Genomic DNA, 26,731 nt, shown 5'->3' with positions numbered 1-26,731 from the left:
AAGTGCTGTACAAGCTTGCATTCCCACCAGCAGTGGAGGAGAGTTCCCCTTGCTCCACATCCTCTCCAGCATAAACTGTCTTCTGTGTTTTTGATCTTAGCCACTCTGACAGGTGTAAGGTGGTATCTCAGAGTCGTTTTGATTTGCATTTCCTGGATAATTAGGGATGTTGAGCAATTCCTTAAATGTCTTTCAGCCATTTGAACTTCCTCTGTGGAGAATTCTCTGCTTAGTTCTATAGCCCATTTCTTAACTGGACTGTTGGACATTTTGATGTCTAATTTCTTGAGTTCTTTATATATTCTGGATATCAGCCCTCTGTCAGATGTGGGATTGGTGAAGACCTTTTCCCATTCTGTAGGGTGTCTCTTTGTCTTGTTGACCGTGTCCTTTGCTCTACAAAAGCTTCTCAGTTTCAACAGGTTCCATTGATTGATTGTTTCTCTCAGTGTCTGTGCTACTGCTGTTATATTTAGAAAGTCATATCCGGTGCCAATGTGTTTAAGAGTACTTCCTACTTTCTCTACTATCAGGTTCAGAGTAGCTGGATTTATGTTGAGGTCTTTGATCCACTTGGATTTAAGTTTTGTGCATGGTGACAGATATGGATCTATTTGCAGCCTTCTACACATTGACATCCAGTTATGCCAGCACCATTTGTTGAAGATGCTTTCTTTTTTCCACTGTACATTGTTGGCTTTTTTGTCAAAAATTATATGTTCATTGGTGTGCGGGTTAATGTCAGGGTCTTCAGTTCGATTCCATTGGTCCACATGTCGGTTTTTATGCCAGTACCAAGCTGCTGTTATTACTGCAACTCTATAGTAGATCTTGAGGTCGGGGATTGTGATGCCTCCAGAGGTTGTTTTATTGTACAGGATTCTTTTGGCTATCTGGGTTTTTTGTTTTTCCATATGAAGTTGAGTATTATTCTTTCCAGATCTGTGAAGAATTGTGTTGGTAATTTGATGGGAATTGTGTTGAATCTGTAGATTGCGTTTGGTAAGATCACCATTTTTACTATGTTAATCCTGCCTATCCATGAGCATGGGAGATCTTTCCATTTTCTGACATCTTCTTCAATTTCTTTTTTCAGGGACTTAAAGTTCTTGTCATATAGGTCCTTCACATGCTTAGTTAGAGTAACCCCAAGGTATCTTATATCATTTGTGGCTATTGTAAAGGGTGATGTATCTCTGATTTCCTTCTCAGCCTGTTTGTCTATTGTATATATGAGGGCTACTGATATTTTTGAGTTGATCTTGTATCCTGCTATGTTGCTGAAGGTTTTTATTAGCTGTATCAGTTCCTTGGTTGAATTTTTGGAGTCACTCATGTATACTATCATGTCATCTGCAAATAGGGAAAGCTTGACTTCTTCCTTTCCAATTTGTATCCCCTTAATCTCCTTATGTTGTCTTATAGCTCTGGCTAGAACTTCAAGTACTATATTGAATAAGTATGGGGAGAGGGGACAGCCTTGACTTGTTCCTGATTTTAGTGGTATTGCTTTGAGTTTCTCTCCATTTAATTTGATGTTGGCTGTTGGCTTGCTGTAAATTGCCTTTATTATGTTTAGGTATGTTCCCTGTATTCCTGATCGCTCCAAGACCTTTATCATGAAGGGGTGTTGGATTTTGTCAAATGCCTTTTTTGCATCTAGTGAGATGATCGTGTGTTTTTTTTCTTTGAGTTTGTTTATATGGTGTATTACATTGACAGACTTTCGTATGTTGAACCCCCCTTGCATCCCTGGAATAAAGCCTACTTGATCATGGTGGATAATTGTTTTGATGTGTTCTTGGAGTCTGTTTGCCAGAATTTTATTGAGTATTTTTGCATCAATGTTCATGAGGGAGATTGGTCTGTAGTTCTCTTTCTTTGTTGCATCTTTGTTTGGTTTAGGAATCAGGGCAATTGTAGCCTCATAGAAGGAGTTTGGTAATATACCTTCTGCTTGTATTGTGTGGAACAATTTAAAGAGTATTGGTATTAAGTCTTCTTTGAAGATCTGGTAGAATTCTGCAGTGAAACCATCAGGTCCAGGGCTTTTTTTGGTTGGGAGACTTTTAATGACTGATTCTATTTCCTTAGGGGTTATTGGACTATTTAAATGGTTTATCTGGTCTTGATTTAACTTAGGTATGTGGTACCTATCCAGAAAATTATCCATTTCTTTTAGATTTTCCAGTTTTGTGGAGTAGAGGTTTTTGAAGTATGACCTGATGATTCTCTGGATTTCCTCATTGTCTGTTGTTATGTCCCCCTTTTCATTTCTGATTTTGTTAATTTGGATGCTCTCTCTCTGTCTTGGTTAGTTTGGATAAGGGCTTGTCTATCTTGTTGATCTTCTCAAAGAACCAACTCTTTGTTTCATTAATCCTTTGTATTGTTCTCTTTATTTCTATTTTATTGATTTCAGCTCTCAATTTGATAATTTCCTGGCATCTGTTCCTCCTGGGAGACTTTGCTTCTTCCTGTTCAAGGGCTTTCAGGTGTGCTGTCAAGTCACTAGCGTGAGATTTCTCCAGCTTCTTTATGTGGGCATACAGTGCTATGAATTTCCCTCTTAGTACTGCTTTCTTAGTATTCCATAAGTTTGGGTATGTGGTGTATTCATTTTCATTGATCTCTAGGAAGTCTTTAATTTCTTTCTTATTTCTTCCCTAACCCATTGGTGATTCAGTTGAGCATTATTCAGTTTCCATGAGATTGTAGGATTTCTGTAGTATTTTTTGTTGTTGAAATCTAACTTTAAACCATGGTGGTCCGATAGAACACAGGAGGTTATTCCAATTGTTTTGTATCTGTTGAGATGTGCTTTGTGGCCACGTATGTGGTTGATTTTAGAGAAGGTTCCATGAGGTGCTGAGAAGAAGGTATATTCTTTTTTGTTTGGGTGGAATGTTCTGTAGATATCAATTAAGTCCATTTGAGCCATAACATCAGTTAAGTCCATTATGTCTCTGTTAAGTTTCAATTTGGATGATCTGTTCTGAGGTGAAAGTGGGGTGTTGAAGTCTCCGACTATTAATGTGTGGGGTTTTATATGTGATTTAAGCTTTAGTAATGTTTCTTTTACATATGTGGGTGCCCTTGTGTTTTGGGGCATAAATGTTCAGAATTGAGACTTCATCTTGGTGGATCTTTCCTGCGATGAGTATGTAATGTCCTTCATCATCTCTTTTGATTGATTTTAGTTTGAAGTCTATTTTGCTGGCTATTAGGATGGTTACACCAGCTTGCTTCTTAAGACCATTTGATTGGAAAGTCTTTTCACAGCCTTTTATTCTTAGGAGGTGTCTGTCTTTGAATTTGAGGTGTGTTTCTTGTATGCAGCAGAAAGATGGGTCCTGTTTTCGTATCCATTCTGTTAGTCTGTGTCTTTTTATAGGTGAATTAAGTCAATTGATATTAAGGGATATTAATGACCAGTGATTGTTCATTCCTGTTGTTATTTTTATTTTTTGGTGGTAGTGTGTGTGTACTTCTCTTCTTTGGGGTTTACTGCTGTGGTATTAGCTATTGCCTGTGTTTTCATGGGTGTATCTGCCTTCCTTAGGTTGGAATTTTCCTTCTAGTGCTCTCTGTAGGGCTGGGTTTGTGGATAAGTATTGTTTAAATCTGGTTTTGTCTTGGAAGGTCTTGTTCACTCCATCTATTCTGATTGAGAGTTTTGCTGGGTATATTAGTCTAGGCTGGCCTCCATGGTCTCTTAGTGGCTGCATTATATCTGTCCAGGTCCTTCTGGCTTTCAAAGTCTCCATTGAGAATTCGTGTGTTATTCTGATGGGTTTGCCTTTATAAGTCACTTGGCCTTTTTCCTTGCTGCCCTTAACATTCTTTCTTTATTCTGTACATTTAGTTGTTTAATTATTATGTGGCTAGGGTACTTTTTTTGGGGGTCGTTCTATAGGCTTCTTGTATCTTCATAGACATTTCATTCTTTAAGTTGGGGAAGTTTTCTTCTATGATCTTGTTAAGTATATTTTCTGTGCCTTTAAGTTGGTATTCTTCTCCTTCCTCTATCCCTATTATTCATAGGTTTGGTCTTTTCATGGTGTCCCAAATTTCTTGGACATTTTGGGTCATGACTTTGTTGGTTTTAGTGTTTTCTTTGACTGATTAATCTATATCTTCTACCGTATCTTCAATACCAGAGATCCTCTCTTCCATCTCTTGCATTCTGTTGGTTATACTTGCCTCTGTAGTTCCTGTTTGTTTACTCAGATTTTCTATTTCCAACATTCCTTCTGCTAGTGTCTTCTTCATTTTTCCTATTTCCCCCTTCAGGTCTTGGATTGTCTCCCTTGCTTTTTCATGATTTTCATTCAAGGATTTATTGTTTTCTTCTGCTTCAATCGTCCTTTCCTCTAGTTTTTTTATAGCGTTCTTCCCATTTTTTGTTTGTCTGTTCCTCCACTTTATTTTTGATTTCTTCTATATAAGGCTCTAGCCTCTTCATGATGTTACTTATAAGGTTGTTTTCTTCTTCTTCTTCTTCCATCCTGTGATGTTCCCGTGTAGCTCTGGTCCAGATGGGAGTTCGATAGTCTTACTTCATAGTGTTTCATCTTCCTCATGCTGGAATTAAAGGTATGAACCTGTAATGATTATTTTGGATCAATAAGGCCGTTTGTAGATCTCAGTTTCTTTTGATTTTTCTTTCTTTCTTTCTTTCTTTCTTTCTTTCTTTCTTTCTTTCTTTCTTTCGTGTGTGTGTGTGTGTGTGTGTGTGTGTGTGTGTGTGTGTGGGAGAGAGAGAGAGATAAGGTTTTGCTCTGTTCCCCAGACTACCTTGAACTCAACTATCTTTCTGCCTCTGTTATCAGAGTTAGGGTCACAGTTTGCCCCAACAAGCCAGGTTCAGCCCTCTGTTTTCAGTATACCCATTAGAATAGCCCAATTAATGATGAAAAGCTGAAAAAAGAGGGACAGAAAGTCCAGTGACCCATCTCCTGAGTCCTCACATGGAGTGGTCCCACCCACCTTTGACCCAGAAGTTTCTCTTCTGTGAGGTGGCTGACAAGTTGTAAATCTCTTTCAGGGTCTTGACTTCCCAAGTGCTGGGATTAAAGGAAAGGATTACTAGGCCCAGTGTGACTTCACTTCAGTTCTGATAACTCCCTGCCTTATCTCTGAACTACTCGGTAGTTTGTTCTCTTCTGTCTCATGTGGATAGAACAAAGTTTGTCAAGGTTGGTGTGATTTGATCCCACATTGGAGGAAGTGAGTGACAGATTTTAAGGAGTTAGTGCTAGTGAACCCTTTACAGACAATTAAAAGCAAGTGTAGAAGAAAGGGTTCTATGTCAGGCAAACCTTAAGTCCATTCTGTTTGTCTTATGGATAATGAATGCAGTGGTATCTCAAAAATAGTGTTCAGTTTCTTTGTCAGAAGCAGTACTTCTGCAGCATGTTAACAGTCTAAAACTTTACAAAACACAACTATCAAGATCAAGTACTTTTTCAGAATTAGCATTTAGTAGTTGTAAAGCTTTATGATAACACGACCAACAAGAATAAACCTGATTTTAAAATTAAGCACTTGGTTATAGATTTATCTGTGTTCAATACCTTTTAATTATCAAAAGGCACTGCTTGGAGTTTCCAGTCTTAAGGCCTGTCTAATTGCCTTTGCTTAAGAGAATAGTCACGATATAATTAGGAATGCACAGACATAAATCCTGGGGGAGATCAGAAGTTACCATCTCTGTAAAGTGTTTCCTTAAGTTTTATATCACAGAAGGGGTATGTAATATACATGTGAAATAGCCAGTGACAACACCATTGAGTTCAAGAGGGACATTGAGACTGATTGTTGGGGTAAGGAATTTATTAGAAAAGTTATGAATGCTCTGGTCAAACAGGTAGGTAACAGTTTGGCAGGGGCTTTGAGGAAAATTTAGGTCCCAACAATAGAGAGAGGAATCATGGCAGCAGTTCTGAAGAAAGGAAATCCGGGGCAATGCGGCAGAAGTGGGAGTCCCTTCTTACACCTTTCTGAGGATGGGGATTGTTTCATTGCACAAGCCTGTAGCCATGCTCCCTGATTGTCAGGCAAGAGGTAGGAAAGGGGATGAGGAGCTGGACTTGTGGCCACTGGTACCCACTTTGATGTAAACTCCCGCTCCCAGGTGAGATACCCTGGTACCTGGAAATCTGTTAGCTAGAAATTCACAGTGTCTTAGTAAGGTGCCTGTTGATATCTGTGAGAGGGGAAGGGGTACTGCATGTGTGTGTGTATTGTGTATTACATATTGAGCATTACATTCTTATACATAGAAAAATTACAAAGATGTTTTTATTACTCTTACAAAAATTTATGGGATAATGTTAGTTATTACAGGCAGGTTATGTACACGTATGTACAAGATTTTATTATTTTGCCAGGGCAAATATATATACATATATATGTACGTACATACATATACATACACACACATATGGGTTTCAGATAGCATCATTGTTCAGATGACAGATTTTCCCCCCAGATGCCTTTGTCTGTAAGACATTAAAAAGTCAAAATTAGATCTCCTTCCTCCTTCAATAAATGGCATTCGACATTCAAAAAAAAAAAAAAAAAAAAGAAGAGGGGGTCAAGAACATGATGGGGAAACCCACAGAGACAGCTGACTGGTGCTAGTTGGAGCTCACTGAATCTAGACTGACAGCTCAGGAACCTACATGGGACCGAACTAGGCCTGCTGAATGTGGATGACAGCTGTGTGGCTCAATCTGTTTGTGGGGTCCCTGGCAGCAGGACCAGGACTTATCCCAGGTTCATGAACTGGCTTTTTGGAGCCCATTCCCTGTGGTGGGATACCTTGCTCAGCCTTGATACAATGGAGAGGGGCTAGGCTCTCCTTCAACTTGGTATGCCAGACTTTGTTGACTACCATGGGAGGCCTTACCCACTCTGAGGAGTGGATGGGGATAGAGTGGGAGGGAAGAGAGGAGGCAGGAGAAAGGGAGGGAGGGGGAACTGAGGTTGATATGTAAAATGAAAAAAAATTAATAAATAAACATATTTAATAATAAAAAATATCAAAAGTAAAAAAAGAAGTCAACATTATACCATATGTAATGAAACTTTTAAAAAGTTAAAAAACTATTTTATGTATATGGATGTTTGGCCTGCATGTATGTCCATGTACCACATGAATGCAGTGCCCTTGAAGACCAGAAGAGGGTGTTAGATCCCATGGAAATGGAGTTACAGATGGTTGTGAGTCACCATGTTGTGCTGAGACTCATACCTGGGTCTTTTAGAAGAGCAGCCAGTACTCTTAACCACTGAGCCATCTCTCTAGCCCCCATAATGAAACCTTTTTACATTAAATAGGTAGGATCTCTAAAGGCTCATCATTATCCATTTTAAGCAGGTTACAGTTGGTTAGTATCTAAAGGAACTAAATCAAAATATTAGCTAGTCCAGTATAGCATGAAAAGATCCCATCATTTGTATCAAATATCAGTTATTTTTTTATTTTTTTGAGACAGAGTTTCTCCATGTATTTTTGGTGCTTGTCCTGGATCTCACTCTGTAGATCAGGCTGGCCTTGAACTCACAGAGATTCACCTTCCTCTACCTCCTGAGTGCTGGGATTAAAGGCGTGTGGCACCGCTATCTGTCCATTTATTCTTTTAAAGGAGCTGAGTTAGGTACAATTGCATGGGTGGAGAAATTTCCTTGTTAGCTTTCCATAATTCACAGTCTCCATGAGTTGTCCCTTGTTCTCATCCAGAGTACTGACAAAGGACTGCCTTGCATTTCTGTGTGCCCAGGTGGGGTTCACTCAAGGTATTTAGCCTGACCCAGGGCCAAGGGAAAGCAAGGCTATGCTCTGGCCTGCTGTGCCCCTTGCTCAGACTGGCTCTGGTTGCAGCTGCTGATATTGTCAGCCATAGAAGGCCCTGGGCTAAGCAATAGCAGTTACTTTGAGTGCATTAACTTTATATGTCTTTGATTTTGTAAACTTTTAAAATAATATATAAAATTCAGGTAAGTAGCTAATATGCTTCTGAAAGTCATATAGATGCACAGGGTATCATTTTAAGATAGTTGCTTATAAGCTTTAAGGACTTTAACAAAAACAAATACTTAAATGGATTTCAGCTTTGCTAAGGTAATTTTGTAAGTAGCCCAAGTCTGAAGCATAAAAAAATAAAAAAACAAACAAAAAAACTCAACAAAATCTTGTCTTTTAAGTTAAACATATACTTATTAGCAGAACAGTATTCATACTTAAGTTTTAAAATGTCATAAGATGGCATGTAACTATTTAGGTACACAGACTGCCTTATATTTTTCTCAGGTTTCTAACAGACAGTTTTAAAATAACCATCTATTTTCAGAGCCAAGAAACCGAACAGTCAACTTTCTCAACATCCTTAGGATTCTCAACTGTTGATAACATCGTTAGTGGATGACTAGAAAAGAAAACTGAATTTTTTCTTTTCTTTTCTTTTTTACTTTTTCTTTTTTTTCATTTTTCTTTATTAAGAAGTTTTCTACTCACTCCAATGTTATCCACAGACCCCCCCTCCCTCTTCCCACCCCCCAGCCCTCTTTCCCAAGCCACCCCACATCCCCACATGCCCCAAATCGAGGTCTGCCATGGGGAGTCAGCAGAGCCCAGCACACTGAGCCTAGGCAGGTCCAAGCTCCTTCCTATTGCACCAAGGCTGTGCAAGGTGTCACACCACAGGCACTGGATTCCAGAAGCCTGTCCATAGACCAGGGACAGATCCCAATCCTCCTGCCTGGATGCCCCCCAAACGGTTCGAGCCAAACAACTGTCTTCCATATCCAGAGGGCCTAGTCCAGTCCCATGGGGGCTCCACAGCCACCAGACCACAGTTCATGGGCTTCCACTAGTGTGGCCGGTCATCTCTGCACGTTTTCCCATCATGATCTTGACGTCCCTCACCTGCAGTATCTCTCCTCTCTCATCAATTGGATTCCTGGTGCTCAGCCTGGTGCCTGGCCATGGATCTCTGTATCTGCCTCCATCAGTCACTGGACAAAGGCTCTATGATGACAGCGAGGTTATTTGCTAGGCTGGTCACCAGAGTAGACCTGTCCAGGCACCCTCTGGACCACTGCCAGTAGACCAAGGAATGCTCAATCTCACCTCAAGGACACATGCCCCACTATGTTCATATCAGCATTATTCGTAATAGCCAGAACCTGGAAACAACCTAGATGCCCCTCAACTGAAGAATGGATAAAGAAAATATGGGACATATATACAATGGAGTACTACTCAGCAGTAAAAAACAATGATATCATGAAATTTGCAGGCAAATGAATGGATCTAGAAAATATCATCTTGAGTGAGGTAACCCAGATTCAGAAGGACAAACATAGTGTGTACTCACTCATAAGTGGATACTAAATGGGAGGGAAGGGATGGCCAGACTGCAACCCTCAACTCCAGAGAGGCTAGCTAACAGGAAAAGACCTTAGGAGGGACACATGGATGATCCTATGAAGGAGAAGTAGATGAGATCTATATGAGTGTATGGGGGGTGGTGGGATGGGGGGTGGGAGTGGTGGCAGAGGTCGGGGAGTGGGGGATGAGAACATAGGGAAATGGGAGGGTCAAGCTGGAACAGGGACAGAGTGGGAGGGAAGGGAGGCAGATACCATGATAGATGAGGACATCATAGGAATAGGAAGAGGCAGGGTGCTGGGGAGACTCTCAGGAAAACTGAATTTTTAAATGTATTTTGCACATCTGTTACTTACATTTTCAATCTTGAAAGCTTGAATTACGTCTAATTTTTAAACTCATGATTATTTTAAAGACTTTTACAAATATCACAATGTTAAAAAGTTACTATGTTTTTTTTCTGTAACAATAACTAGATGAAGTTTGTAATTGAGTGATATTTTTTAAGTAGTTTGACAAAATGCAAACTTGCAAATTGGTTGAATTGTCACCTTGTAATTTCTACTGAAATCTCCTAAATCATACCTACACTGAGATGATAATTCAAGATACACAAGTACAGCAACATTTCCAAACCAAATAACGAGTCAAAATACTAAAATGTTGTTGAGTCTTAGGGTAGTCTTACCTAGCTGTATAAACTTGAACTGGAGAGTGCATTCAATTCTAGTCATTCGGACATTTCTATAAAATAGATTAGGCAAAAGAGGAAGGGGTAGACTTCAGCTGTTTCTGAGAAATGTCCATGGTTCTGTTTAAATGGATAACAGATGAATTTAAGTTAAAACTGTAGATTTTAAAATTAAAGGACACAGGTTAATGAAGATAAATAAATATTAATTTTAGAAGTGTTTTATCATTAAACAATATTAGTTTGTTTTTAGAAAGAGTTTACATATAGCTCATCTAACTCTATAAGCACAGAATCATAACAGAAGGGAGAAGACAAAGCATTGCAGTTTTAAATATGTAAAATAGCAGTCTATTGCAATACCATTTTTTCAATAGGTTTCATATACCAAGAAAATGTAGAACTAAGCCCTGATGATGGAGTTGTTGGATGACCTGGTCTTGGGCTTTGGTTAACATGTGGGTTGTGGATTCTTTTTTTAAGGGTTGGTCTGATGCCTTAGTTCTCCGTTGTGGGCTTGGAGCCTGAAACTGGTCTTCAGCCATATTTCTTGGAGGCTGGCTTAGTGCTGGGATCACCTCTTAGGTCTTTGGAGGCTAGCCTAGCATAAAAAGGGTCATGAGGGCTGGTATGGAAGTTGGGCCAACTTGTAGTCTATAATAGTGTTCAGCAGCTAACCTGTCATAGTTGATCTTGAGTTTTATCCATAGAGTCTGTTCTGTTACTAGGCCTGAGTTCTTGGTCTGCAAGTTGGCCAGTCTGTTAACCAGGATTACTAACACTTGCTCAGAATGGGTATTGTGAACCTAGATCATGCTAGGGGACAGGAAGAGTTTCTTTACATGAAATGTTTTTATATAGGAGCACATGCCACCACTCAGGAATAATTTTGCCACAATGTATGTAACTTTCTGACTTAATGATATACCTTTTACAATATTGACTGTTACACACTAAAACAGGAATTGTTGAATAATGGAGAGTCTATATTGAACATTAAGTTGCTTAATTCAGTGACTCTGACCATAAGTATGTTAAAGATACTAACTGATATGTTTATCTTTGCCTTTCTAGTGATATGCAGCTTTCGAGGATCTGTCCCTCAAGGACTGGTCTTAGAAATAGGAGAAACAGTTCAAATTCTTGAAAAATGTGAAGGTAAGTGTGAACCTATGAAACACATAAATAGTGATTAGTTATGGAAGTATTGTTTATGCTAATATATTTTTTAGCAATCTTTGTGATGCCATTATTAACCATATTAAATACCATTATAAAATCTTCCCTAAAAGTGTAAGTTTTTGGCTTTAATGTAGTAACAGACATTTTTGGCCATCAGAATACTAATTTTAATGGTTTTAATTCAAATGGTTATTTTTAATGTCTTAAAAATCTACTTGTACTTATCTGCATTCGAGTGAATTGTAATTGGTTCTTTTTTGTTTTTCTGTCATATATACTAGATATTTTCAGCTGTAATAAGACCACATATATGTTTATGTTAGTTAGGGTTTCTGTTGCTGTGAAGAGACACCATGACCACGGTAACTCTTAAAAGGAAAACATTTAATTGAGGGGGCTTGCTTAATAGTTTCAGAGGTTCAGTTCATTATCATCATGGTGGGGAGCACAGTGGCATGCAGGCAGACCTGGTACTGTAGGAGTAGCTGAGAGTCCTACATCTTACAGGCAACAGGAAGTAACTGACACAGTGGGCGGTATCCTGAGCATAGGAAACCTCAAAGCCTATCCCATAGTGACATGCTTCCTCTAACAAGGCCATACCTACTCCAACAAAGCCAAACCTTCTAATAGTGCCACTCTCTATGAGATTATGGGGACCAATTACATTCAAGCCACTACAATGCTCCAGTGAAGTTTGATTCAACTACTGCCCTTTTCTCTTATGTATGTGGTCATTTTTACTATGACATTTATATGTTCTGAAAATACATTCTAAAACCCTGAAATAAAATCAAACTAGAAATTATACAGAATCAAAGCATTAGTAAAAAAAAAAAATGAAAAATAAAAAGGGTACCAGGAAGATAGTTCAGATGTTAAAGTACCTACTGCCCACACATGAAGATATGAGTTTGGATCCCCAGCATGTAAAGCTGGGTACAGCACCATGTCTGTAACCCTAGCATTGGGGGCACAGACAAACAGATCACTCAATGGCCAGCCAGTCTAGCTGAATATCTGAGCTCCAGGCTTAATGAGGGACCCTGTCTCAAAAAATAAGGTAGTAGGGGCTGGAGATATGGCTCAGTGGTTAAGAACATGCACTGAAGTTACAGAGGACTCAAGTTCTAGTTCTAGCACCTACATTAGGCTCACAACCACCTGTAACTCCAGCTTCAGGGGGATCCAACACCTCTGGCCTATGGGCATCTGCATTCACATGCGTATACACACACACACACACACACACACACACACACACACACACACACACACATATGAAGAAAAAATGGTGAGTGATTGAATCAACACCCTATATTAGCTTTGGCCTCCATATGCATACTCATACAGTGCATACAACCATTTGAACCAGTGCACCTGCATGAAGATTTGCACACACACATGAATGAACACACATGTATCATACACATGTTGTGCTGTGGTTATGTGGAAGTGACACTCTGATCCAGTTGGGCTGTTATTATGAGGGTTTGTAAATGTAACATGACTTTGGAAACACACAAGTTTACTAAGAAAACATTTTTAATTAGATTTTTTTGTTTGTTTGTTTTTTGTTTTTTTGAGACAGGGTTTCTCTATGTAGTCCTGGCTGTCCTGGAACTCACTCTGTAGACCAGGCTGGCCTTGAACTCACAAAGATCTGCCTGCCTCTGCCTCTCAATTGCTGGGATTAGAGGTATGTGCTGCCACTACCACCAGGCTTAAATTAGATTTTTAAAAAGTGTATATATATAAATGTCTTGCCTGCCTGTGCCCCTGGTATCCTCAGAGGTCAGAAGAAGGCATTGAATCTCCTGAAACTGGAGTTGTAGATAATTGTGGACCACCATGTAGGTACTGGAAACTAAACCAGACCTTCTACAACAGCCTTTTATTACAGAGCCATTTCTCTAGTCCCTGGAAACATACAAGTTTAGTAGTATACTTTGTTGGAAAATTATCTCCAGTGCAGTACTTATTTTAAATTTTCTTAGAAGTGTAAGTCAACATTCCTTCTTGATAAAAACAACAAAAGAAAAATAGAAGATAATTTTCTTTTTTTCTGTCATACTTAGTTATTTAATTTTCTGATCAAAATATAGTTTTTGAAAAAAATAATTAAAAAAGAAAAATTATAGAAGTAAATTAAATGGAACACACCAAGATGTATGGAATACAGTAGAGAAAGTTCTAAAAGGGAACTTTATAGTTATTAAAGTGGCCACATTAACAAAAAACAAGACATTAACTAAATGCGTTCTTAAGGTCTTACAAAAACAAGAACCTGCTGGGCGGTGGTGGTGCACGCCTTTAATCCCAGCATTGAGGAGGTAGAGGCAGGCGATCTTTTTGATTTCAAGGCCAGCCTGGTCTACTGAGCGAGATCCAGGAAAGGCATGAAACTACACAGAGAAACCCTGCTTTGAACCCCCCCCCAAAAAACCCCCCAAAACCCAACAGACAAACAAATAAACAAAAAAACCAAACCAAGAACCCAGAATAAGCGCGCGCGCGCGCGCGCGCACACACACACACACACACACACACACACACACACACACACACACAAATAATAATAACAGGGGGCTGAAGAGAGATGGGTCTGTAGTTAAGAGCACTTACTACTCTTGTAGGAGATCCAAGTTAAATTTCTTTCTCTTTGTGTCTCTGTATGAAAGTATGTGATAAGATCTATGCAAGATGAAACTTGCCTGGATTTAGATGAATTTTCTCAGTTGGACTCAGAGTGTGATGTAGTGGTAATGTCCCAAACACATTCAAGGCATTTGGGTTTCATCCCTAGCACTATTCAGAAGAAAATAAACAGTGACAACTACATTATAAGAATAAACAAGATCTGAAAATAGAGTAATAATTTAAAATAAGAACCTTTACAATACCAATAAGAATAGCAAGGAAAGGGCAAAATCAACAATGAACTAAATAGTAATAAAGATGAAATATTGTAAATACTAGCAAAAAGTAAAAAGGTAAATGAGAAGGAAGATGGCAAGAGAAGGATCTGTTTGAAGAATAAGGGAAAAAGAAAACAGTAAAAAATTTTAAAGGAGAAAAGAAAAACAGGAAAAATGTACATCTATGTGTATATGTATTCAAGCTAAATAGGTATAACAAAACTTAGTAAAAATAAAATTATATGAAATAAAGTAAATGTCTTTTGTGTGCCAAGGAGGTTAGTTATATAGGAAAGAATGGGTTTTCTCCCAGGCTGTGTGTCCTTTGTGAGAACTTAGGCTATGGTGGCTTCCTTTCCTCAGCGCTCAGCACTGAAACTTGTGCATTAGTTACTTTTCTTGTTGCTGTGATAAAATACTTGATAAACTAATATAAGGAGGAAGGGTTTATTTTGGCTCACAGTTTAAGGGTACAGTCCATTGTGGAGGGAAATCATGACCCTAGGGCTGTGAAGTACCTGCTCAAATTGCATTTGCAGCCAGGAAACACAGAGATATATGATCTAATGGCTTTCTTCTTTTTATTCAGTCCAAGACCCCATTATGTGGAATGGCGCTACCAACATTTAGAGGGTGTCTTCATTCTTTACCTCTTTTTGGAGATATTTTCATAGACATACCATGGTGATTGTAAATTCAGTAAAATTGACTGACAGTGAATATTAATGATCACATTGTAATGATTTGTTACTAGAGCAATTTATGACATTTCTCAGTTATTTTACAAATAGGAGGAGGGGCACTACCCCTTCCCCCGCAGCAATTTACCCTAGTATTGTTTTTCTTCACACTCAGATCATAGTCTGATGCTGCAAGCCTATCTGTTTCTGACATCTTTTGTGATGCCTGCTGGAGACAGATAGGGTGATGCTGTACGGTAACCACTTTGCACAGTGAAATGGGGAGGGAAGTATAATGGCAACTTGTTTGCACGCTACTACTTTGCAGACTCTAGTGTTTATAGATTTAGCTCCTACATTCAGTCACATTTGATCACTTCTTGCCTTACTGCCCAGCTCCCACAGATGGTTTCCCTAGTTCATAGTCTGAAAATGAAAGCAACCTTTGCAGTGTCTTTTTAAAAAATATTTCTTCAGAATTTTTCCTATAGGCAAACTAGCTTGCAAGGCAAGACACCTGTTCACTTATACAGTAAATTGATATTTGCTATAGGTTCTAGAGATAGGAATATACAGAGACCTCTGACCCCTGACTAAAAGTCTCATACAAGACCTTCTCAAGATGACTCCCCGGGGCCAGTGACATGGCACTTGCCATCAGGCCTGATGACCTCAGTTTGATTCCTAGAACCCATATAGTGGAAGGAGAGATCCAGTTTTCACAGGTTAAAAACTAGTAAAAATTAAAAAAGGTAAATGAGAAGGACCTCCTCATATGTGATATAGCACTTGTGGGAAAACTCACAAACACACACTCTCTCTCATTTACTCACACACTCACTCTTTGTATATGGGGTGTGTGTGTGTGAGAGAGAGGCAGGGGAGGGAGAGAGGAGAGAGGGGAGAGAGAAGAGGGAGGGAGGGAGGGAGGGAGGGAGAGAGAGAGAGAGAGAGAGAGAGAGAGAGAGAGAGAGAGAGAGAGAGAGAGAGAATATGAATGAATGAATGAGTGTATGTTTAAAAGATGTCTCCCTGTGATCTACACTATAAGATATTCTGGGAAGAGAGGGATTTCCCCCCACAATCTGGAATAGTACATAGATCCCAGGCCTGCTGTCTTTTTAGACTGATTCATGATTTATAACCTATTTTGACTTTGGTTCTTTCATGTACTTCTGCTATAGATTTTTCATTTGATTCCAGTTTCTACTTAACACTTTTGCCTTCTACTTCTCTTAGTATTTTCGGACTTAGTTGTGTGTTCTTTTCTTGCCTATAGTCTTAAAATTGACACTGGCTGTTCTGTAAGAATGTTTCTACTGTCAAGCTGGAGAGAATAAATCTTTCTTTTCTGAACTATATCATAGATAAAATTCCACACAAATTTAATAGTCTTTTCTAAAGTAGTATTGAACAAATGATTCCTTAAGTAAGCCAGTGTTAAAGAGTTCTTTTATCCAGAGAGATTAAGCATTATAAATATTGATGTAAGTTTAAGTTAGTAATAGAGTATGGACTATTATAAAAAGAAGCCCCTGGGTTTGAAATTTTATATAGGCTCATGTTTACTTTTTCCTGAAGTTTGAGAATAGGCTCTGGTGGGCAGAGGAGGGTTTTAATTTGTGTTATAGTTTTATGTGTATATTTAAAATCAAATTTATTAGAGCTTCAAAGTGACATTGATAATCTCTCATGTCTTTCATGGGAGTTAATGAATGGCTCCTGGCCACTCAACCTGATAGATATCTTTTGTGTTTAGAAGTTCTTTTGTCTTGTATTTTCATTTGTGTACACCTTTGACTTTGTGGAGATGATAGTGAAGTGGATCTTGAGAAACCAGAGTTCTGTATATAGCTTTATTGTGGATGATTTTAGGGCCATGAGCATAATCTTGCTAGTCTTCAAGTTTTCCTTGTGTAAGATAATTAAAATAGGTACTTGAAATGATTCTGGGCATGTTTGTGAGGCTGCTTTGAGAGCAGTTAGGAAGGAAGACTCATCCTGAATGTGAGTGCACCGTTCTGTGGGCTAGGATTCCCACTGAATAAAAAAGAGGAAGTGAGCTAAATAGCAGCATTCTTTTTTCTTTATGACCAGCCAGCGTTCTTCATGCTCCTTTTATCATGTCTTTCCCACTGTGATAGACTGCATTCCTTTTAAAATTGTGATCCTAATAAACCATTCTTTCCTTCAATTGCTTTTGTCACGTTTTTGTCACAGCAAGAAGAAAAGAAATGAATGTTATTTATTTTCATGGAAATTTTAGGTGACTAAATAAACTAATATCCTTTTGCTATTATTTGAAAAATCTCAGTTTATATTCAGGTATGCCATAGTTGGCATTTCTAAGAAAAAGTTCTGTTATAGTTCCATGAATATTACTATCAAAACTCAGAAAAGAACGTATGGATTTTACATCAGATCTTTAACTCATTTTGCAATTTGTGGCCATAAGTTAACAGGCAATGTAAAAACAGATTTTAGTTTATATCACCTAGATGAATATTGTCATGTTATTAGGAACCATGGTATATCATATTATTCATTGATATTTTATCAAAAAGTATTTGGAATTCTCTGAGCAAGTAAAAACTTCCTTCATAAGGATACACATTAGCAAATGTGTTAAAAAGAATGTTTGGAAACTTTTGGATTATAGTGGAGGTTTTTGTTTTTATTTTTCGAAATAGGCTTTCTCTGTATAGTCCTGGCTGTCCTGGAACTCAATTTGTAGATCAGGCTGGTCTCCAATTCAGAGATCTGCCTGCCTCTGCCTCCTGAGTGCTGGGACTAAAGGCATCCACCAGCACACCTGGCTTATAGTGGCGTATTGAGTAACTACATCTACTTTTATCTTTTGAAAGCATTACAAAAATGAAATACAGGTATTAAAAATATATCCACAGGATATGGAAAGTTGGGAAGGGATAGAAAGAGTGGAATCACCAAAGTTGAGATAGCTGAGACCCTAGGTGCTAATAGAAATAGCTGAGTACTAATTTCATCTATGTAGCATATTCTCAAAAGGTATAGGAGATTGTGGACATGAGTACTGGGATTGAGAATGAAATGTATCTCATTTGGTGGTTGTCTTTCTTTTGCTGTGGTAGAAGTTTTGAGATTTCTTTCTTTTATTTTTTATTCTTCGGCAGTTTTATACATTTATATAATGAATTTTAGTCACTTTCAATTATTTTCCTCTTTTATCTCCTCTCCTTTTGATGAAACTCTTCTTCCCAACAAGACCCCTCCTACTTTCATTCCTGTCTGTTAGTCTGTCCATCTGTGTATGTGTGTGTGTGTGTGAGAGAGAGGGGGGGGCGATATCGATCTACTGAGTTGCCTATCTTGCACAAACCTGAATGGGGGGTTATTTACTGGAGCAGCTTACCAGTGGGTAGTTACACTACTGAAGAAAGTGACATCCGTCCTTCAGTAACCATTGACTGCCAGTAGTTACTTCAAAGGAAGGGTAGGGCCCAGTGAGCTCCTCCCCTATCCATGATGAAATAGTGACAGGCCCAATCTCATGCATGTAACCACAGCTGCAGTACATAATGAGTGCAGTGGCCATGTTATGTCCAGACGATGTGTTTTTGTGGAATAGCTCTCTATCCTTTGGTTCTTACATTCTTCTTTTGTGCTTTATTTTTCCCTTGGTTATTACTCTAGAACAAGTGTGTCCAACCTGCAGCCTGTCTGTATCCTGTACTTGTCACTCAGGATGTCTAATGAATATGGCCCAACACATTTGTAGATAATAACTCTATGTTACACTGTCAAAAGGTTGGATACATCTGCCTTAAGAGTGTAAAACATGCTGGGCAGTGGTGGCACACGCCTTTAATCTCAGCATTCGGGAGGCAGAGGCAGGTGGATCTCAGTGAGTTCAAGGCCAGCCTGGTCTCCAAAGCAAGTTCCAGGAAAGGTGCAAAACTACACAGGGAAACCCTGACTCGGAAAAAAAAAAAAAAAAAAAGTGTAAAACATGCATTTTGGTTTAAGAGTCTACATTAGTTTTATGCTTTTATACTGTCAACAATATATAACAATCATAGTGATTAAATTATATTCCCCTTATGTTTTATGTTGCTCTTAATTAATTATTTGCTTACTTACTTACCTGTGTATGACATACATATGGGGATCAGAGGATAACCTCTGGTATTGGTTCTTTGGTACCTAGAGCTCTGTTATATAATCAGTACTTAAGCTTTCAGGGACCCACTTTTCTCTGCCGCACATCTTGCCATTGCTGTAAGTATTATAGTTCTAAAGGGAAAGCTATCCTGGTAGTTGGAGGCCAAAGATTACCTGTAACTCCGAAGGGAAAGGTAACCTGACAATCAGAAGCCAAGGATTACCTGCAAGTGTTACAGCTCTGAAGGGAAATGTATCCTGGTAGTCAGAAGCCAAGGAATACCTACAGCTTGGAAGGGAAAGGTACCATGGCAGTTGGGAGCCAAGGATTACCTACAGCTCTGAAAGGAAAGGTATCCCAAATGTTATAGCTCTGTTCTGGTTGGGTACAATTTCCCCAGCAAAGTCTTATAGTCCTTGCTCTGGGAAAGGTTTCCCTAATGCAAGCATAACAACTCTGCTCCAGCAGGGGAGGATTTCCCCAGAGAGGTTGTCACAGCTCTGTTCTTCTCTGCTCTCCTCTGCTTGGGAGAAATGTTACAGCTCTGCTCAGCTTCCCTGGAGTGTAATACTTTGCTCTAGCAAGGGGAAGTTTCCCAGCCAAAGTGTTAAAGTTCTGCCCTGCTACTTCACTGTTCCACTCTGGAGAGAGCGGTTATAGCTTTGCTCTGCTCCTGCGAAGGTTCACTCTTCACTGCTCGCCTCCAGTGAAAGGAAGTTGTTACCAGAAACCTCACTCACAGATCTATTGGGAGGGAGGATTCCAAGAGAGTGGCTGCCTCTGCCAGGGTGGAAAAAGGGCAACCCCAAACTGAACAGGTACAGGCCTTATATAGGATTTCTTAGGGCTGAAACTTTCCAAGGTGGAGATTTGCAGGGTTGGTAGCTTCTCACTTCCTGAGCTTGGGACAAGCTCTGAGATGGGTTGGATTTAGTGCTCAGGGATTGGTTGGACTTCTATTCCCGAATTGGTTAGAGGCAGGGTATGTTTCTTCGGCTCTGGTCTCAGGGCCAAGGTTTTCTTCCACTGACCCTTTTTACCCTACATTTGCTGGGGTTGCAGATGTAAACCATCACATATGACATTTTGTGTGTGTTCTGGGCATCTGAACTTAGGTCCTTATACTTGTGAGGCAAGTGCTGTACGGATTGAGCCATCTTCTCAGTCCTCTGATCATCTGTTTTACTTCTGTTTGTATTTATTTTCTTTCACATTCATTAACCCTTTTCAGTGCTTTTCCTCTATTTTTTCATTTGCAAAGTTCTGTCAGAATAATTTTCTTTCCATCTTAAAATTTTCTCTTAGAGCAGGTTGGCTACATTCTTTTTTAGCCTCTACTTATGTGAATCTCCTTTCAATTTGTCATTGTTTTCCCCAGGTGGGTAATTTTAGTTTGATGGATATTTTAACATTTAGAGATTTTACTTAATTGGGCTGGCAGGATGGATAAAAGTGCTTCTTGTGCAAGCCTAAGGACCTCAACCACACAAAATTGTTTTCTGATCTCCATACACATGCAGTGGCACACATCTCCCTACACATCATATCCATACACACAATAATAAAAACAATACATTTCACTTAATTAATACTTGATTTGCATAATTTCTGTTGAAAAGTCACTGTGTTGTTTTCTCTTAGAGTGGGTCTACCTACCCTTTAAGCCTCAGGGCTGCTACTTTCCTGGAGCCCTTACATGGCTACCAGTTTACAAAACTGGTAGTTGTAGGAGTAGAGATTATCTACAAAAATTTGGATTGACTGTAATTCACTTTCTTACAGGCTTTTATTCTTGAAGACACAGTTATTTTGGTAGACTTCAATTTCAACCTCATTGTCTTAGGACATTTTCTAATGGGATATTCTCAGAGAAAATACCAGGTGAATGGAGGAACTCACTCTCACACAGTTCTTTTCTTAGGGATTATAGTGCATCAAGTCCTATCTGTGGTATTTGTGCTTGTGTTCTTTCATCTTTTTTTCATGTACTTTGTTAAGTTTTATATTTTCCTGAAGTAGGTTACTGGAGAAGGAACCAGAAATTTCACAGGTCTATTTGTGTTTGTGTGTACATGTGGAGGTCAGAGGTAGACATCTTCCTCAGTTGTTCTTCCACTTTGGTTTTGAGATAGAGTCTCTTACTGATCTTGGAACCCACTGATTTTGACAAAGCTAGCTGGCCCAAGGCTCCTCTTGTCTCTGCCTCCCCAGTGCTTATATTACACATGAATGCTGCTGCGCCTGGCGTTTTACTAAGTGCTGAGGATCTGAACACAGTTCTTCATGATTGCATTGTAAATATAAATGCTTTACCCACTGAGCCACATACCCAGCTCTAATAAATGCATTTTAAAAGACATTTTCATTGTAGAATTTTACAAGTATCTTCTTGATCAGTGGCAGCATTGTTCAAATTTGTTTAGGGCTCTCCAGAATAGTTCCAAGAGAAAATGACTCATTTGAAAGAAAATCTCAGTTTTTGAATACATATTTAGTTTTTGCTGATTATCATCTTTTATAGTAATAGGTCATAAATGAAGACTTAAAATAACATAAAATTATGTGAATAAATATACAAGATTATTCTTTAGGTTTTTCAGTGGAAATAATGGAAAGATAATTTTGAAAGTCAGCCTTCTGAATAATTATGTTCCCACTTTTCAGGGCTGAATTCTGCTAGAAGTTTCTTAGGTTTTTAATTGATTGGCACTTTCTTTCTTGCTTATTATTAGTTTATATGATTGGAGAAGAGACCAAGAATTTGAAGACTATGCATATTTTTATTGATGTACCAAAGTAAGGAAATATTTTTTAAAGGTTGTAGGTTTTATTTTTGACCTTAAATCCACGGTTGGTTTCTTAAATGGTTTTTAGAATGTGCAGTCAGTCTAGTCTATCCTTCACAACAACTAAAATCCTTTTTTTTTTTGAGCTAAGGATTGAACCCAGGGCCTTGCTCTACCACTGAGCTAAATCCCCAACCCTTAAAATCCTTTTTATTATTACTGTATGTGCAGGCATGTGTGCCATGGTGCCTAGGTGGAGATTAGAAGACAGTGTTGTGGAACTAGTTCTTTCCTTCTGTCTTTACATAGCGCTGAGGATTGAACTCAGGTTGCCAGGCTTGTGCAGCAAATGTTTTCACCTGCTGAGCCCTCTTATCAGGCCTGATGGTTTCTCAAAAAATTTAAATCAGACTTTTAGATTATGGGATAGAGAAGAGATTGTGTTTGTTTTTTAAGTATCTTGTGCTTTACTGTGATCTCTGTCTCCATGGGCATTTGTTACTGTAGTTAAGGGTCAGTAAGTTTGGGTTGTTTTACTTTTGTCAATGAAAAATATATTACACCATTGAAATAAAAGGCTTGAAACTTTTTGTCGAAGGGGGTACTATCCTTGAGCTACATTTGGTACTTTTGATCCAATTTGCTTGGTTTGCACCTGGTTTGGCTGCTAATTGTCTCATGGCCTGGTCTGTAGAGAGGCTTCATTCTTTGAGTTAACACTGCTCACATTGTTCTGCAGCCTCTCTGTAAATAGCAGTTGTAGTGGTACTTTTTGCCTCTATGGGATAGTATGGTTTCACTTGCATTGGGTGACTAGCAAGTTCATTTTATAATCTAAACAATAATGTATATTTATCAAAGTGGTATTCATCAGTGTTTGAGATTATAGATGGTAAAACTTGTAGTGCACAATGTGGCACAAGACTAAGTCATTACCAATTTTTATGCAAGTGTTTAAAAATTATGCCTTTCACACAAATTAATCTCATATTTACACCAAGACTAAGAATATTTTTTCCAATAGACTTTCTTTATTTGTATTTCTCTTATTTATTTGCTTGTTTAATATAACAGAATGAAACAAACAAAACGAGCCATATTTATTTTTTCAAGTTGATTTGAAGTTACTTTTAATTTATATATGAAGTGTTTGGTGTGACTAATGAAGTAAAATACAATCCACAGTTAAGAGGACAAATGTAAACCACACAACTCTCACCTCTTCTCACATTTAGTGATCACTGAGCACTTAACTAATGCTATCACAGTTGCACTCTGTTGTGCTTCCTTCTTGTACGGTGATTGCCAAGTGTTCTCAGTTTCTTCTTCTTTTGTACTTTAGTGACCTTTAAATAGTTTAGACTCTTTTTATGAACTTATTATCTTTGAAAGTATTGTCAACTCAGGTCTTCTTAAACCTGTGGTTTGCTTCTTGCTCTTTAGCCTAATATAGTTATTTTTATTTAAAATGGCTTCACATAATATTCTCATTTTCTTTGTGACCCAATTACTTAATTGTGCTGTAAATAACTTTTTGTGCTGGTTAATCTTATTACTTAGGAGATCTCTAGGTATGTGTTTGAAGGTATTTACAGAGATGTAATTTAGCTGAGGAGAGAAAATTCACTCTAAATGGTTGGGGTATGGAAGTAAAAAGGGGAAAAGGAGGAAGTTAGCTGAGTGCTGGCATGCATCCATTCTTTGTTACCTTCTTTTGGAGGTAGTATGACCAGCTGTCCTGTGCCTGCTACAGTGGACTATGTCTTTTCAAACCTTGAGCCAAAATAAATCCTCCCTAGAGCTGCTTTGTCAGGTATTCTGTCAGAGTGCAGTAAAAGTAACCATTACACTCTTACATTAAAAAGCCCTAGTATAAAAGAAGAAATAATATCTATGCGTCAGAAATTTAGTTTGATTTTATTTGGTTACACATAACACTTAAATTATTATTGTGTGTATACATCCATGCATGTGCTCATACATAGTGTGGTATTTGGGTATGGGGCACACATGCCACAGTGCATGTATAGAGTTTAGAGGACAACTTTGTGGAGTTAATTTCTTCCTTCCACTTTTATGTAGTGATCAAATTCTGGTTGCTGTGCTCGTGTAACAAGCCCTTCTACCCACTGAGCCATCCTGAAGGTTTATTATTATTTTTTCCTTTCTTTTTTTGTTTTTTTTTTGAGCTGAGGATCGAACCCAGGGCCTTAGCACTTGCTAGGCAAGCACTCTACCACTGAGCTAAATCCCCACCATTATTTTTTTTTCTTTATTATTATGTGTTTTAAATTTTATACATCAGCCATGGGTTCCCCTGCCCTCCCCCCTCCCGCACCCACCCCCAACTTCCCCCCACCACCTCCCCTCCATTCCCATGTCCTCCAGGATCAAGGCACCCCTGGGGATTCATTTAAACCTGGTGGATTCAGTACAGGCAGGTCCTGTCACCTCCTTCCAGACTGAGCAAAGTGTCCCTGTGTAAGCCCAAGGTTTCAAACAGCCAGCTCATGCACTAAGGACAGATCCTGGTCCCACAGACTGGGTGCCTCCCAAGCAGATCAAGCTATTCAATTGTCTCACTTATCCAGAGGGCCTGATCCAGCTGGGGGCTCCACAGCCTTTGGTTCATAATTCATGTGTTTCCATTAGTTTGGCTATTTGTCCCTGTGCTTTTTGCAATCTTGGATTCAATAATTCACGCTCTCGCAGACCCTCCTCTTTCTCGACAGTTGGACACCTGGAGCTCCACCTGGGGCCTGGCTGAGGATCTCTGCATCCACTTCCATCAGTTATTGGACGAGAGTTCCAGCATATGACAGTTAGGGTGTTTAGCCATCTGATCACCGGACTAGGTCAGATCAGGCTTTCTCTCGACCATTGCCAGCAGTCTATAGAGGATGTATCATTGTGGATTTTTGGGGACCTCCCCAGCACTCTTCCTATTCCTGTTCTCATGTGGTCTTCATTTATCATGGACTGTTATTCCTTATTCTCCCTTTCTGTTCTCGATCCAGCTAGGATCTCCTGCTCCCCTAAGCTTTCTTTCCCTCAAATCTTGCCCTTCATTACTCCCACTGTCGTCCAGGTTGTTCATGTAGATCTCATCCATTTCTCTGTCATTGGGTGATCCTTGGGTCTTTCCAAGGGTCCCATTTTCTAGGTAGCCTCCCTGGAGTTGTGTAGCAGTCTAGTCATCTTTGTTTTACATCTAGTATCCTCCTGTGAGTGAGTACACACCGTGTTTGTCCTTCTGAGTCTGGGTTACCTCACTCAGGGTGATTTTTTCTAGATCCATCCATTTGCCGGCAAACTTCATGATGTCATTGTTTATCTTTGCTGAGTAGTACTCCATTGTGTATATGTACCATATTTTCTTTATCCATTCTTCAGTTGAAGGGCATCTAGGTTGTTTCCAGGTTCTGGCTATTACAAACAAAGCTGATATGAACATAGCTGAGCAAATGCCCTTGTGGTATGATTGAGCATTCCTTGGGTAAATGCCCAAGAGTGCTATAGCTGGGTCTTGGGGGAGATGGATTCCCAATTTTCTAAGGAAGTGCCATATTGATTTCCAAAGTGGCTGTACAAGCTTGCATTCCCAGCAGCAGTGGAGGTTATTTTTTATTTTTATTTTTTTAAAGAGCTTATGTTTTAAGTATTTTAATGTAGATTTTGAGTATACATCACTGAATTTTATATATTTATTAAATGTATTTAATTTTATTATTTTTAGTGAATGTAATTAGTCATGTTTGCAGTGAAATAGGAATGCTTCACTTTGCTCTCCCCCTGCTGCCACTGAATTGCATGGAGGTGGAGTGGAGGCTCAATGCCTTCAAGATTTGGCCTCACATGTAATCCACCACCATGGCAGCAGAAGGCATTGCTGCAGGAGGTGTAGTGAACATCAATATTGCTCTACAAGAGGTGCTGACGACCATCCCCACCATGATGCCTAGCTCATGGCATCTTCGAAGCTGACAATGCCTTAGACAAGTGCCAAGCCCATCTTTGTGCTTGCAACCAGTTGTGATGAGCCTATGGATGTCAAGTTGGTGGAGGCACTTGTGTTGAGCACCAGATCAACCTAATTGAAGTTGATGACAACAAGAAGCTAGGGGAATGGGTAGACCCCTGTAAAACTGATAGGAAAGGGAAGCCACAGAAGTGGTTGGTTGCAGTTGGGCAGTGGTTAAGGACTATGGCAAAGAATCTCTAGCCAAGGATGTCATTGAAGAGTACTTCAAACACAAGAAATGAATAAGTAAAAATTTCTGCTCATTTAAAAACATGCTTCATTTTCTCCAGTCATCCTCACTAGAATTACAGTGTTTGAGTGAACAAATTTATATAGCATAGGGCCATTTCGGTTCCAAAGTAGGCTAATGTTAGAAGAGTCAAAACAGGTCCAGTTAATACTTTAGAGCTCTTGGCTTTACTGTTACTTTTCTACTTTTTTCTTTATTTTGTTACTTCGTATTTATTTTATTTTAGAGGCTTTAAAATCATTTTTAAGGGGCATTCTGGTTATCATTGATATTACACCTTCTAAGTGGAATTTCAGCTCTAGGGTTTTTTTTTCTTTGTTTTGTTGTTTTGCTTTTTTCCCCACTTACTTTGTAGCAGCTCTTTGATTGGCTCTTTTCAGCATAAAATGTTTTATGTATTTCTTGTGTCAGTGAGGGAGTTGTAAGAATTTTTTGTAAACCTGATTTTGAGGACACCCAGTTTGTCTTTTCATGAAACATTTTAACCTCAATAATAGCAGTGTAGACTAAGAACATTTTTCTTTCTACTAGCCCATTGTGTGCTTGGGACAGCAAATCAAAAGAGACATTTCAGTTTATTTTAGTCTCTCACATCTCTAATTTACTTTTTGTATCTTGATTTTGGCTGAAGTTTCTTTTTAAGTCTTGGTAAAAAAGACAACCAA

General features: G+C 38.8%; 1 protein-coding gene and 1 pseudogene across 7 annotated transcripts in view; both read left to right on the top strand.

Annotated features, from left to right (window-relative positions):
- The window catches only part of Dock3 (dedicator of cytokinesis 3), a 391,678-nt gene that overhangs the window by 33,140 nt on the left and 331,807 nt on the right, over nucleotides 1-26,731 (top strand). For all 7 annotated transcript variants that reach the window (XM_036193576.1, XM_036193574.1, XM_036193572.1 and 4 more), the window contains exon 2: nucleotides 11,163-11,246. In XM_036193576.1, the coding sequence (XP_036049469.1) occupies nucleotides 11,163-11,246 (84 nt within the window). The remainder of the gene's footprint in view (nucleotides 1-11,162; nucleotides 11,247-26,731) is intronic.
- LOC118587537 lies at nucleotides 25,666-26,058 on the top strand (annotated as a pseudogene).

The sequence above is a fragment of the Onychomys torridus genome, chromosome 7 (genome assembly GCF_903995425.1).
Source record: "Onychomys torridus chromosome 7, mOncTor1.1, whole genome shotgun sequence".
In the NCBI taxonomy this organism is placed as follows: domain Eukaryota; kingdom Metazoa; phylum Chordata; class Mammalia; order Rodentia; family Cricetidae; genus Onychomys; species Onychomys torridus.
The sequence above is the reverse complement of the archived record's forward strand: the minus strand, read 5'-3'. Positions and strand labels throughout refer to the sequence as shown.